This window comes from Anabas testudineus, chromosome 2 (assembly GCF_900324465.2).
Source record: "Anabas testudineus chromosome 2, fAnaTes1.2, whole genome shotgun sequence".
Classification (NCBI taxonomy): domain Eukaryota; kingdom Metazoa; phylum Chordata; class Actinopteri; order Anabantiformes; family Anabantidae; genus Anabas; species Anabas testudineus.
Window position 1 is genome coordinate 16,720,766 of NC_046611.1, and position 14,967 is coordinate 16,735,732.

Sequence of the window (14,967 nt, forward strand, 5' to 3'; positions counted from 1 at the left end):
CAACAAGGCATCAAACAGCAACAAGTTGTTCACGTCTTTCATTCCTTGACAAGATGCCATGCACTTACAGAGCCTCTTCTGCACCAAGCCACGCTCTTATTTGTAATGACAACACACACACACATATACACACAGCTGTATCGAGACACAAACCAATAGCAGACACATTCTCAGCCTCTGACACGAACACACCAACACGTCAATCTCGCTGTCAGGCGTCATCCTGATGTGGTTCACCAATAATCCTGTCAGTCCTCCAAACACACACACACACACACACCTGACTGTTCGGAGTGTTTGTCTGACGTTCGGATGTGACGTTTCCTTTTGCTCCCGCTGTTTCCATCATTAATAACATCTGCCAGCAGCAGGTTCTGCTCTGATAAACACTCTCGGCTGGATTAGGAGCTCCAATAGGCCTGCAGCTGCCACAGTTTTACCTCAGCCTCTGTGTGTGTGTGTGTGGGGGGGATATGTGTGTGTCACTGCAGTGTGAGAAAATAACGGCTGTTATGAATGCCGAGGCTGATCCGAAGGAAGCAGGACAGTTTGATGTATCAGGTTTGGCTGCTGTTCGGGATTTCAAAGACTAGTAGTGATGCTTTTGGATCAAAGCTGCAGATTCCTGATCGTCTGGACATGTAGACGTGACCGCTTTCACGATAAATTATTCAACGTTTGTCCCAGACTTTACAGCACCTTGTCCTACATCATCTGGGACAGATACTCCCAGATGCACATCATCACAGCTGCCGGTTTCACTGCAGCTCTTTGAAGACCCGACAAAAGTGACAGACGAGTAAAACTAAACCTACCTACAACCTCCAAACGCACGCGATATCCCATTCTTACTGCAAAGCAAAGCAGCACAGTGAAGCCACTGCACAGAGCTGAATCTCTCTCACACACACACACACACACCTTTGCAGTAGCATGCATTAATGCTCTATGAACAGACGTTTCAAACAACAAGGTGGCTCAAATCCAGCCTGTATCCGGGCTTCCTCACTCACAGTGTAGGCCTCCCAGAGCCTGTATGAATAAAATATGCCACCCCCCCATTATATAAGGCAGAGATGCCCTCTTCTTCTCCAAGATGGGTTGCATTGTATTTACAGCAGGGTGGAGAGAAAGTGAGACTGTTTGTTGAACGTGCGGAAAGAGGGGTAAGGAGGTGAAAAAGATTCCCAAGCATCCTCCTCATCCTCAGCTGCTCTGCAGGCCCAACAACACAGGGGCAGGACAGGGGTGGGGGGGGGCTCGGATCACAGGCACCAAAAGCTAAACCGGCCCAGTGCGCGGCTCTGTCACGCAGCGTCGCATCGCAATGTTATAATGAAGCACGACCACACACACACACACACACAGGTAGGCTCGACTGATTGTGTCAACATCTCAAGGTCAAACAACCGGTTGGTTTCGGACCCAAAACAAACGCTTCTTCTTTTTATTGGATTGTTTTTAACGCAGCTCCGCCGCGCACACAAAGAGCAGCGGACGCAGCCCGCGCTGTGCGGCCGCTCTGCCTCCATCCTCTCCCGGCTACGCTGAGCTCTCGGGCCGGTCCCTGCCTCACAAACATCTGGATGGGAGGAGCGGAAGGAGGAAGAGAAGGAGGAGGAGGAGGAGGAGGAGGAGGGGGCCGCAGGAATGAACGGCTAAGATTCCGTTAGTAGGTAAAAAGCTCCCGGTGTGTGGATGGGGATGATGATGATGGGATAACGGGGGGGGAAAGAAGAAGAGGAGGAAGAGGGAGGAAGAGGAGGAGGGGGATGCTGGCGCTGATGAAGCCTCCTTTTATTCATGTCTTACCCTCTGACAGCTCCAGCTCCAGCTCCGCCAGCCGGGCTCGGATCTCCAACGGTATCGGCGACGCCTCACGGTCCGCCATTCGGCTTGTACCGTAGACAGCACCTCCTCGGCTCGGCTGCCGCCGCCGCCGCTGCTGCTGCTGCTGCTGCTGCTGCTCCTCCTGCGCCGCCGCCGCTGCTGCTGCTGCTGCTGCTGCTCCTCCTGCGCCGCCTCCTCCTCCTTCTCCTCCGCTCCGAAAGGGAGAGCTTCTCCTCGGCGGCCCCTCCTCGGCGGAGGCGCGTAAAGGACTACGAGGCGTCGAGGGAGAACAAAGAGGAGAAATGTGGGTCTGCTTTCAACGGGGGCCCGCCATGGCGCCCGGCCCCTCGAATCGGTGAAGACCCCGGTGGCTCCTTGGACTCTCTACGCTGCCGTTGCGGCGGTTGTGGCGGTGGTAGTGATGATGATGATGATGATGATGAGGAGGAGGAGGAGGAGGATCCGAGTCAGCGCTGTTTGCAGCTCCTCGCCGCTGCTGTCACGTGACTCCACGGGGGAAGGAGGAGCCGGTCATCACCGGCAGGTGGCGCAGCCGGCAACCACACCTACAGCACGGAGTGAGGGCGCAGTGTAGCTACACCTGGGCCCCCGGTGATCACAGACACTGATGGAGTGAAGTTTCACTTTCATTCTTCTACAATGTCAGAGAAATCTCAACTACAATAACAGGTTGATAACATGAAGCTCACTAGACTTACTAACTGGAGTGTTTTTGTTGTCTTATTTATTCAAAATTCATTTTTATATGCCATTTGCTGTCATGTTGCACCACCTTTTTCTACAATCACTGTCTGTGACCTGTTTTATCAGACAACACTACAGTGATTACACCCAGTGTTGGGGTCAAGAGAAGCCCCGACACTACACAGGGGTAAATATACTCAGTACTATGGGTAGAAAAGTACCCAGGAAATTGACTTTGTTTGATCCAGTGACCGGATGATGATGATGATGATGATGTATAACTAAACCAACAGTGCTCACCTGCTGGTCCTGGGTAAATCAATCCTTCTTGTGAAGGTGTGAGTGTTCCTGCGTACTGAAAGCTTTATGTTCGCCTTTTGTGTTCGGTTAGTGACGTTCACATTTTGCACAGATTGCCTGTTTTCTTCATTGCTTGGTCACTGCCTCTCAAAGTGTGCAAACTGGACCTCAACACAACGACGTGATTAATATTAAAGGTCAAGCAGCCTTTAATTTCAGTGTGATTGAACAAGCAGCACAAGGGGGCAGTGACACATACTGAAAGTGAGCATCGTTTTGTACGTCTAATCAGTTTGATTAGTATTCTTTCATTCACAGGTCCTACAGATCTTCCAAGAATCATATCATGCTGGTTGTAAATAAGTGGTGAAGTCACAGTTGTGATGTGACTCATCTGCCACCTGCTGGTTACAAAACAGAACCACAACTGAGGGCAGGCGTGATGCACAGCGTGATGCAAGGCTTTTCTTTGTGGAGTCCTCTAACGGTGTGTTCCTGTAAGACATGCATCAATCAGCCACAACATTAACGCCTGTTAAAACATATAGTCTCTCGTTACAAGAGGACCAGTGAAATGATGAGATATGTTGCGCAGCAAGTGAACGGTCTATTCAAAAACTGTCAGGTTTAAGAATCCAAATCCCTTTTGATGAGGGCAACATTATGACGTCTAGACAAACAGCAGGACGTGCAGGGTGTTCCTGGTATGCAGGAGCTGGTAGGGCCATTAGTCATCAACAGGGTCGTGGGTGCCCAAGGCTCACTGATGCATGTGGGGATTGACAATGACAGGCAGGCAGTTTTAACATTGTGGCTGATCCATGTGTAAATATAAAAAGAAATCAAAATAAAACTAGTTTTGATTTCATGTACCAACATACATAAACACAAAACTACTACTTTTAACTTCAAAGGCACTTCTTTAATATTTGTTCAGTATTATTTACACCTGTGCAAACAACATAACATGTGCCACAATCATGCCTGCTCTTTCTCCATGACAACTGCTTTACATTTAAAATTGTATATTTTTATACAAGAACCTCTGACTCGGTTTAATCAAATTCAAGTTCTCAAGTTACAGTCCAACAGTATTTGCTCTTGGACACTCACTAACTACTCCACCCAGGCAAAAGTATACTTCCCTTATGAGATGACCTAACATGCACCTACCTGACTAAAGCACTGCAGACTAACATAAATAAAAATGACATAAATTAAATACTAAAATGAAATTTAAAAAAAATAATGCAGAGATATAAAGAATTGATTCAGTGCTTTCAAAGGGAACAAGTTCAATTTGAATTCCTGGACAAATAAAATATTAAATCAACACAGAGGTGCAATCCTCAGTATTCACTAATACACACTGGACCTTGGTTCATTACAGGCCTCGACATCTGAAAAGGAAACAACCTGGGTGACTAGCACTAATATTTAGAGAAAAAGCATCATGTGTGCCCACAGCAGCTGTGTAGACCAAAGAACAACACAGATGTAGGAAAAAAAACAAACAAAAAAACACCACAACAAGTTCAGAGCCATGGCAGAACATCCTGTACAGCAAGAAAACAACAACACACAGAAACAGCAGGAAAAGAAGCGCCACTGCCTTCAGCGTAAACACGACTAAATCAAAGTGGAACCAGTCTCAATAAACTAAACTGAACTGCAAACCAAGAAATAAAAGTCACGTAGCAGATCAATTTTTGCAGAATCTTTCCAGCATCTTATCTCCAATCTGGAAGGATGTGCTGTGATTGATTAGCGACCCTGGATCCAGACCAGCCTGTCCCGCTCTGAACCAGTCAGTGGTAAGACTCTCCCACCCACGTCCCATACACACTTTAATATATGTCAGGAGTATTATGATGAATCCAAGATCCAAACCTACGTGTTGTTGATTTAAACAGTCTGTGCTCAATCTAACATCCCTGACATACACACAGTTCGTTCTACAGTCAACCAGTCAGCATGCAGCCTGTTTGTACAAGTAGGACAGTACAATAATTCCAGGACACACACACAAAAAACAAAAAACAACAACAACAAAAAAAAAAACTTAATGTGTCTTTTTGCCATCCTATCTGATCGCTGTGGTTACAGCGCTGGGTTCAACCGTGTGACCCAAGCAGGTGGGGATGTGCTCTGCCTCTGAGCAGGCAACAGGTGGGACCGGCTCACTGGACGATGCTCTCTGGCAGATCTCAGCGTAGCTTGGCTTCTTGGACTCCTGGTGACAATCAGAACGCAAGCTGGGATCAGCGTTTTCTCTCCAACACATTCATGGCTTAAAAGCAGAGCACCCATCAAGTACAAACCTATCCTTCCCACACTGCTCTGTTGTTAGGGCTTACCAACACTTTTCCAACAGCTGATCAGTGAACTTTTTAGAGAGAACCATTTATAGCGGGAATTTATGTTTGAAAATTTTAAATTGCAATTCCAAAACACACAGTTGAAAAATAAACCTGTCACTACTCTCTGTTGGACACACTACAGTTTGGGAACATTGATAATTAGCTGGTATATGATATAGAAACAGTTAGATAATATTTCAACAGAAGCTCAAAAGGAAAAACTACTGTTATTAACTACTTATTTCCTTCACATCCAGTATTTTTCAAATTTTGATAAGAGTTAGTTAACACCAGTTGCTAATCAAGCCTTACTGTAACTGGGTCCTGTGTGAGCTGTGTAGGTTTGGCCTCACTTCTCGTCTCCACACTCTTGTTCACATTCCTATGGAGACAAGTGAAACAAACTCAATACAGACAGCAGGACCATAGCTGGCACCATGACAACTGAACAGTGTATGACTTATTTTGAGATAAAATAAATATTGAGTAAGTTAAATGAAAAAAGAAAAGATAAATAAAAACAAAACAAAAAAAAAAAGAACAGTAAATCATCATCATCATCATCATCCAGCTGCTGCCTCAGGGATACTCACTGATTTGAGACTGGGTCAGGCTCTTGTGAAATTGCTGGTGCAGATTCAACAGGGTTGTTGTCTTTGACTGGGCCCTGTGACGAACAAGACAGTTTAATCATTAGTGCATGTAAGCCCAGTGTCAGTGTATATGCATGCTAGTCTGCATGGTTGTACTGTGTGAATACAGAGCCTGTTAACCTTGTTGAGCATCAGACTAAGATGAGCAACGTGTGTGTGTGTGTGTGTGTGTCAGGTAGAGAGGGACTTGTTACCTTAACGTTGCTGTTAGCTATAGGTACTGTTGCAACGGCAGTGTTCGCTGGAGGAAGAGGAGGGAAGCTTGTCAGGCCAAGCTCCAGAGGAGGAGACGGCTGACGAGCTGTTGCATTCTGCATTAACAGAGTGGGTTAATATCAAGCCTCAGGTAAGTGAACTCTACAAACACTAACCCTGCTCAGTGGATACCTACATGACTGTTTCCAGCAGATTTGTCCCATGACCTCGGGATCTCTCTTCTCCTCTGGCTGAAGTTTCCTCTCCTTCAGAGCAGAGACACAAAGCGACCACTTATTTACTGCAGCTCTCAGTGAAAGCAGATACTTCTGCAGTAAAGCTTCAATCAAACAAATAACTGTATGTGTTTATCTCATTGTGTACAGGCAAAGAGGGCTACACATGTGCACCTTTAGGAACTGTAGTTATGTATAAGTGATGCTTCTCAAACCTTCCTCGCTTCAGGCTAAAAATCACTCCCCACATTGCAGCACCAATGGCTGTGAAGTAGACATTGTATATAGGTTTTTATAGTCAAATATTCAGTTTTTTCTAGCAGTTCATCATAACTTATGACGTGAAGATTAATTACAGCCATGACTAAAAGATCTTTTGTTGCTAGAGATTTTGTTTGTGAGAACAGAAAACAATAAACACAAAAGGTTCAGTAAAGTCCTGCATGACCTCGGTCTGTGTAACATATCCTCCCCATGCAGCACTGAGGATGCTGAGGTGACAGCTGCCACAAGTGTTCAGTTACCTGTCAGTCAGCTCTTGGTCTGTTTATAATAAATCAGGGTGAACATGCCTCCAAAGGAACGAGCCAAATGGACAAAACCACACATGCTATGCTCATCTGCAACATTTCTGATGTTGACGTTAATACAGTGGCAGTGGAAATATAATGTGACTGATATGTATATATATTTTTAAATCAAATATTCCAATAAAGGGCTTTTGCAATGCAACTACAAATACATGATTTGTACTACTGTATGGGACTACTAACCACTAAACAGTTTGTACACATCTACGGTTTAAGTCCTACACGTCTGAAGACAGACAGATTGTTTTTACCTTCCCCGCTCAGAAGGGGGCGACAAGGCTTGCTTACTGGGCTCCATCCTTCCACCCCTGTTCTGGCGGCGTGCGCTTCCCCGTGAGCGCCCTCGACCCGACTTTGTTGGGGAAGAGGAGCGCTCTACTGATGTTTGTTCTGATGAGTGTGAGGAGTCATTCTGGTTTGACTGCCAACGGTCTCCAGGGTTTGACCACCTTGAGCCTCTCCTTGAAGCAGTTATTGATTAAAGGTTACACTGACCAATGTGTATTTACAGCACAATTAACAACAGCCTGACAGCTACACAGATATGATCATAAAAATATGATTACATCTTATAAATGGGAGGTTTACAACCGTTTATTTTCTATAACAATTATAAGACAACTAGCATAAAACAAAAGGATAAGTAGCTACCTAGGCCTGTGTGGGTTGTAAGGTTTGAAGTGGGAGGCTACTGGGAGCCCATTCATTAAGTCACTCATCAGTGATGGAGGCTGTGGACAAAAAGGAAAAACAACAGCTTGACAGCAATTAAATCACACTGCTTAAGAACAGGAAGCTACTGCCCACACACTAAATGATCCACAACCAGCCGCAGTGTTCATAATTACAGTACAAAAAGAAAAATGACAAGGTGGAAGAGCACATTCTACACTTTCCAGAGGTAACACCAAAATAAATCCTGTTCCTGATAGACCTCATTGTAACTTAAAACTGACTCACCTCAGCACATTCTGAGTATCCTGAAGCAGCTGAGGCCCACATCTCATTTGTGAAATCGTACAGCTGTTGTGCTGGCATGTGGGTGGGGCAGGGCTGCTGGTAGGTGGTTGGGGAAAAGTAGGAACCGTAACGATTGGTGCACTGGTCCAATTGGTGGGGTGCATAGCCATTTTTTGGAGCGTAGGAGGTGACTGCCATGGTCTTGGCCTTTATCCTCACCATGATCGGCTTTCCCTTAAATGTGCGAACCTCTTCACGCAGGTATCTGTAGGCCTGAAGATATGCACAGAACAAAAAGAGTCTAATTTTTTTATATACAATCTACATGGTTTGACAGCTGTTTAACAGTCTTCCTGTTACACTGTTGCCTATTCTAATAAACAAAAAGATTACTGGATGGTAAATGTTAACTTGATGGTTAAGGAACCAAAACTGCAAAACGGTTGGTTGCATTTTACCTGTTGTGCATCGGTTTCTGATTTGAAAGTGATGAACCAGTTGTCATTGCTCACAAACTCACAGCTCAGGAACTGTGGCACATTCTCCCCGTCAAACAGGGCCTCCACCTCCTGCACAACGACAGTAATGTTAAACAGGACATGATAGTCATCTAGGTCAATGAGCACAGGCTGCTGTCCACAGGAAGTAATGGAGTTCCCAAAAAATATGCCCAGATGAAAATATAGGATTTTTATCCAAGTAATCGACTACTACTGGGTAAAGATTTAGATAGGTTAAAAATATTTTGCTAAATTAGGTTGTTTTGACGTGGGTGCTGGGCTCTTGCCTCCCGAGGTGTGGTGTTAGGAATCTCGCGAAGGATTACAACACACCGGCTCTGTCTGGGCCGAACCTTCTGTCCACACGGAGCCACCTGGACAAGTGGCAAGGCTGCCAGCAGAAAAAATTAAAAAAAGTCAGGATACAGAAATAAAGATGCAACAGTAAACCACGATCACCACAGTCTGTGTCCCACAACGATATCTTTATACAGGGATGAAATTCTATAATTTAGTTTTTACTGGTGACAAAATTATTTCCCACTATTTTGGAAAAATAGATTATTTAATTATTACTTCACTCTGTTTTCTGAATATTAAATCCTTATTATGTTTGGCTGATGGTTAATTTTTCATTCAAATTAAAACGTTTGCACAAATAAACACTGACATTTCAGAATGTCAGAGATGAGGTCTAGGTCCGTGCTGAGATTCTTGATCTTGTCGAGACTGGCCAGAGTTGCGATGGAAACATACTGGTCACTATCCATCTGAGATTTGAGATACAGATCGTTGCCAAGGTGCTCTCTGTGGAGGGACAGAATCACACAAGTTTCAGATTGTTTCAAAGTTAAAATGCACTTTTTAAAACACAGGTAGAGGATGAAACAATACAATGTTTTTCCCAGACTACAGAAAAATGATGTGCTGTGAGTCACCTGGTCAGACAGGACTCCAAAATTGTTCTGAGTTCTTCTCTAATTTCATCTGAAACCAAAGGAAGTCACATTTGAGCTCAAGAGTCTTTACTTAAAAAAAACAGTGCTAAATGGACAAGAAATAAGCCACAGATGCATCAATGGTGACATGACTCATGGGTTACTGAGTAAATAAAATGTAATCACATGCAAAAAAAAAAAAAAAAAAAAAAAAAAATGAAATGAGCAAAACCACAGCCGAACCAACACACTGTAAAGGCAACAGGTTTTAATGTGAAAAAAGAAGAGTACAGTTAATAAAACAATCAAATCAGACTTGTACCTGGGACCACTGTTGGGCCGCTGGGCTCTCCATTAACCGTAGGAGATTCAGCAGTCAGGGTCTGATACTCCAGTGTGCTGGGATCAGCCTCAGTCACAGCCTCTACCAGGCCCATACTCTCCAGGTCAAACTCTGGGATGTATCCTAAAAATCAACCAGACAGCATCTGAACATAGTACCACAACTATATGCTGCATGCAGCCAATTAAGTTTAGCAATTTGTTGTTTATCTTGTTCAAAGAATTTATTAAAAATGCCTCATCATAAAGAAACTCCCAAATAGAGTAACGAGGCCAGTTGATAAAGACTTGATTTCGGCAGAAACTGAAGCAGAGGGTCCATTTGCTACTCAACATCAAAGAGTTTTAAAAAAAACAGAGGAAATGCTGATTGTTGTGGCTTCAGTTTCGCTTTTATTTGCAATGCGGAGTCACCAGAGCACAGCTTCTGCTACCTACTTTATATCCATGTGTTAATGCATATAAGTATTATAGACTGAAATCTAATATTTACACTGGTCCTGGAACTGTTTAGTCCGGCCTACCTTCTTGATTGGTCAAATCGGTGTGGAACTGCATCCATGGCTGCTGAGTCTCCACATAGGCGGTGTGAGGGACATCAAAGTTGTGACTGGTCCATACCTGAGCTTCAGGGTTAAGGCTAGGGGCAGCAAGGGGTTCCTGAAAAGAGAAACACAAATGTGCACAATATTTAACTAACATGAAAAGTTAAATGAGATGTATTTATTTATTTTGTATTTACTAATTTAGAAAATAAATATGGAGCAGACTGTACATATCATGCGTGTTAAGGACAAGAAAACTAAATATTAGTTAATATCAGAAATGTCACTTATGTACTGTCAAATGTAATAATTGAAGCTGAAGCTCTAGTGTGAACACTTCAGCCACCTGTTATATGCTGCACTGTGCAAAAGGCCTTTTTCTGATAAGGTACCCTCTGAATCTGATTAACCTAACCTTGACATATCAAGGCTGTTATTTCCCCAAGCTGTCTGTACCTGCTTTATGACTCTGGCATTTCTTATCTCATTCTTATAAAAGTGTGATTATGTATCAAGGACGATTGGTGAACAATGACCACTTGTTCTATAACAGTCTCTGTGGATTAAAGCAGTAGACACTCAGTGTGTCGTTCACAGACCAATAAACAGTGCAATTGAGTCACTGAGTCACTCAGGTCCTTCCTCTGTCCTCAAAAACAAAACTTAACAAACACACAAACAAAAACTAAAAATCACATGCATTTCATTAAAAACATTTTGATAGCACAAAGCTTTTCACTTTTCACTCAAGCCAGCTGCCCCACTACAAGAACACTTACAGACTGAGTGCAATCTGTGTGCCAGTCCCACACACACAATCCCTGGGGCATCACAGTGCTGTAGGGGTAAGCTCCCAGCAGAGCCATTGAGGGCTGGAGTTCTGAGACAGACTCTGGGATCTGCTCTCCATCAGCGCCTGTCTTGCTCTTATCCTGGATGGGCTCGGTCTCGGGAACCCCCTGAGCCCACTCGCTGCAGCCATCCTCCAGACCCAGTTTGATCCATGGGTGGGGGTAGAGGCGGCAGACGGAGGAATCTGCATCCTCACCCAGCAGCTCAGACACCATCTCTCTCATCCCTCCTTCTCTCTCTCTCTCTTCAGCAGCTGGTGAGACTTCATGACCCAGGAGGTGAATCTCATAAGATGGAGTTGAGGCATAAATGTCAACCTGAGCTGGATCCACTGTGATCATGGTGCCGTAGTCCAAAACTGAAGGTAAGTCATTAGGAATCTCTGTAGATGAAGTATTATAAGTTTCAGGAGGAATGCCAGCCTGTGCAGTGAGCTCCTTCTGTGACATCATCAGATTAATTCCCTCCAAGTGACTTCCATTAGATAACCCTTTACTTTGAGGTAAACAGTCAGCAGTGTCGCTGACTTCAACGTGAGCACTCTCACAGTCTGATGAAAGGCTGGAGGTAACTATTTCTGGGTGTAAGCTACATGTTTTCTCAGTAGTAAAAGTTTCAGTTTCTGAGCAAAAGCTGTGCTCACCTTCCTCAACAGATGCAGACGTAGATGAGGAAAAAAGATCAGGATCAGCAGAACGGGGTTGAGTGAGAGGACTGAGACTTAAATCTTCAATGCCACTCTCAGGGTCCTGAACACTGATGATTGTATTTGCATGTGTACAGTTATCACATTGCTCAGACAAGACATCACATTTGTAATTGCTTGTCTCTAGGATAGAGGTGTATTGACTTGTTTCAGTAAGATCTCCTCCTTGAGCATCTTCGCTGTTCTCTTCAGGTCCTGGTTTTGTTATTTTACCTTCCTGTCTGTCATTTCTGCTCGCTAGGACATCCTGAAAATGTGGATTGTTGTAGGACACCACCTCACCTTCAGTTTTCACATCAGAACCGTCACCCTGTTTGTCACAGTAACCAGACTTGGCATCTCTATGATCACATCCAGGCGATTGAGGTTTAATGCTGCTAAATTCTAATATGTCAGATGTGATGGCGTCACAGTGATGAGATGCGGTTTCAGTGAATTCTGAGTGAGGTATCACATTTGTGTGGGAGGGAGAGGGTGTGAGGTCAATGAGTGGTGATGACACAGCAGACAACACTTCTGTAGGTGTTCTGTCAATTTCACCCCCCTCACGAGGACTTCTGCAGATACCCACAGAGATGACTTCACTCTGCAGAGGAGGTTTATCTATGTTAGTGTGTCCTACAGACACAGACAGAGCATCTTTCTCCTCCTTGTGCAGCGGTTTCAGGCCAAGCTTAGAAGAACAGGGACTCTGGTTGGACGTGTGCATGTGCTGCTCTGCAGTGTGGTCAGATTCATGCAGGTGACCGTCCAGAGGACTAAAGGCAGAATTCACACACTCCCCTAAGTCTTTCTCCCAGACGTTAACCACCACTTCCTCTGTGTTACTGGGGACTACCTCTGCTGCATTGTGGTGCACCAAGCACATGCTCTCATCCACTAAACAAACACACTCCTTAGTAACTATTATCTCCTCTGACATTACATCCTTGTATTCATCTGTGCTCTTTACAGCTGTCTGGCAAATACAATCTTCAGACTGAGGGCTGTCTTTTGTGGAATACTGTGGCTCTTCATTGCTTTTTTGACTGATGTTCAGGGGCAGCAGGTCAGGCAGAGGGTCTGCCAGCTGTGGGGAAACAACATGTGGAGATGGCTTGATCTGTTTTGCTGAGGATAAATGATCAAAGTGAGACTGTGACAGGATGGCGGTGGCAGACTGTTCAGCAGCAGGTGACTGTGTAGGAGCTGGTTCCTCATCGTGTGACTGGCTGGTCATTTTAGATTCTTTGGTGTATATATAAAGCGCAGATGCCTCCGTGTGCGATTGGCTGGTGACGAGAGAGTCCACTATGCACGAAAGAGCAGCTGTTTCTGCCTCCGCCGTGTGTTCAGTCTGTGTTGCTCCAGCTGTTTTTTGGATTTGGCTGTGATCATGGTCATGTTCAAGGTCATCGGCGTCAATGGAACATATGCTGTAGAAGCTCTGGGTCTTTCTTTCGAAACCTTGACACAGTGTTGTGATGACACCGGCTTCCTCACCTTCCCCATGCCTATGTTCAGCTATGGGGGAATCCCGCTGTGTTTCCTGAACCCCACTAACCAACAGTGGCTGGTCATCGGACACCTCACGCACTGTGACGTTAGCAGAGGGTAACCCGGCAGGAGATGACCAACATTTTGCTGTTTTGTCCTGCTTCTGCCCATCTGGGAGCTGATTGAACCATAAAGCCCTAAGCGTGGCATTCTCCAAAATCTTCTGTCTGACTGGACTCTGTGTGAGCACCTCCATATAGGGAGCCGGCTCACAGCTGGGCCTAGCAACGTGTGTCACATCAGCCTCTGTATCTGTGTTTGTTTGCATGTTTGTGCTGGTTGGGATAATAATAGCCTCCTTCTCCTCATGAGTGCTCGCTAGTTTAGGGTCCCTCTTACTACACGTGGTGCTGTCCCTGCTGGCCAGAGCGGTCTTTGTCCAAACTTTGTTGTCCAGTTCTGAAGGTCGTTCCTCATCTTCCAGAGACTTCCTCCAGGCTGGTCTGTCTGGCACACGTGTCTCCTCTTCCTCCAAGTGCACATCCTGAGCTACGGCCACAGCGTGTTGCCTGACTTGCTCTGTCACCTCATTCAGCCCATCATGATGAGGGGGCTGTAACAGACTGCTCCTCTCATTCTGCAGGCCGGGATTGAGCTCCTTACTAAAGCAGCACCCCATCTTCTCCGGCCTAGAGTGGGAATAAAACAAGAGACTGCTATGGCCACACACACCGACAGCCTAAACAACAGGACACAAAACCACGAGCTGCTCCTCACGACTGCTCAGCCACATGCAGAAAGAGAAAAGATCCTCTACTCCCACCCTGATTGGCCCCCTGCCCTTCACTCCCCCTTCTTTTTCTCCCCTGCCCAGAATAGCATATGTGAAGGAGCTCACATGTCGCTGCCACTCAGAAGAGATCTGCACACCATTTTATTTGTGTGTGCGTGTGTCACAGTGTGTGTATGAAAGTATGTGGGAGCCCTAGTTAGGCTACAGTTTGGCAAGGGTCAGCACATGGCCCAGAGGCCACCAATCACAGAGCAGTAACGCAACATTGTCCGCTCCTCCCTGCCCCTTACTCCGGTCCCACCACTAACTTCTCTTTCCCTCCCACTGATACATTCTCCCTTTCCCTTACATTGATGTTCATTTATTCCCTCCACTTCCCTGTCTCCACAGATGAGGCAACTTTTTCGGTAGAAGTAAACAGGCTAACGTCTAGAAACAGTGGTCTCAGGATGACACAACTTTTTTTACCTGCCTCTTTAAGATTATATATTTTACAGTTACTTGTAAGTACTAATAATTTTGTCTACTTTACTATAGTTATCTGCATCTACCACGTCTCTCTATTCTTCCTTTGTTTGTCAAGTTTTACGCTACTATATAAATGTGTACAAATACTGTGACTTTGCTGCCAGTATTAACGTTACAGTACCTGATAAAAGTAGTAGTTTCCAGGACCCAGTGCTCCGAGCGTTAACTGCAGCTGTAGATCAGTTGGACACAGCAGATTCTGGTCTGACGTCATGTGACTCGGGCTGGTGGGCAACCGTACAGGATGAGCGCTGCCACTGTCAATGGTCACCACGGAGACTGGCAGGGGGGGAGAGATGGACAGAAGGAAATGAGTCACAACACCAGCTGGCCTGATGGAAACACTGCAACAGCTATATTATTCAGTATGCACTAAAACTACAAATGTACTGGTAAATACTGCTGCTGAACTGCTGCAGAGCAAACAATGGAGTCATAACATTGTATTTGTCTGTGAT

At 45.1% G+C, this 14,967-nt stretch overlaps 2 protein-coding genes across 4 annotated transcripts in view; both read right to left on the reverse strand.

Annotated features, from left to right (window-relative positions):
• Nucleotides 1-1,932, reverse strand: part of LOC113164706 (disco-interacting protein 2 homolog C-like) — a 49,206-nt gene extending 47,274 nt beyond the window's left edge. For 2 of the 3 annotated variants that reach the window (XM_026364122.1, XM_026364121.1), the window contains exon 1: nt 1,813-1,932. In XM_026364122.1, the coding sequence (XP_026219907.1) occupies nt 1,813-1,891 (79 nt within the window). In that variant the 5' untranslated portion in view covers nt 1,892-1,932. The remainder of the gene's footprint in view (nt 1-1,812) is intronic. The other variant, XM_026364123.1, reaches the window with a different exon arrangement.
• A 1,803-nt stretch (nt 1,933-3,735) lies between these two features.
• LOC113162788 lies at nt 3,736-14,768 on the reverse strand. The gene is made up of 16 exons (XM_026360987.2): nt 14,631-14,768; nt 10,934-13,877; nt 10,134-10,269; nt 9,590-9,733; nt 9,268-9,316; nt 9,000-9,136; nt 8,617-8,720; nt 8,288-8,398; nt 7,830-8,102; nt 7,521-7,600; nt 7,121-7,330; nt 6,240-6,309; nt 6,043-6,159; nt 5,789-5,862; nt 5,508-5,577; nt 3,736-5,068 (listed from the first exon to the last, which is right to left on the reverse strand). The coding sequence occupies exons 2-16, from the start codon at nt 13,865-13,867 to the stop codon at nt 4,919-4,921; spliced, it is 4,659 nt and encodes a 1,552-aa protein (XP_026216772.1). The 5' UTR covers nt 13,868-13,877; nt 14,631-14,768; the 3' UTR covers nt 3,736-4,918.
• Between the last annotated feature and the right edge of the window lie 199 nt (nt 14,769-14,967).

Bases quoted from the DNA above. Each gene is read 5' to 3' on its own strand.
- LOC113162788 (XM_026360987.2), bottom strand. From the start codon at position 13,867: ATGGGGTGCTGCTTTAGTAAGGAGCTCAATCCCGGCCTGCAGAATGAG. The intron at 9,734-10,133 runs GTAGGCCGGACT...GTTGATTTTTAG, and splicing joins CGATTTGACCAATCAAGAAG to GATACATCCCAGAGTTTGAC. The intron at 8,721-8,999 runs GTCAGTGTTTAT...TTCTGCTGGCAG, and splicing joins CATCTCTGACATTCTGAAAT to CCTTGCCACTTGTCCAGGTG.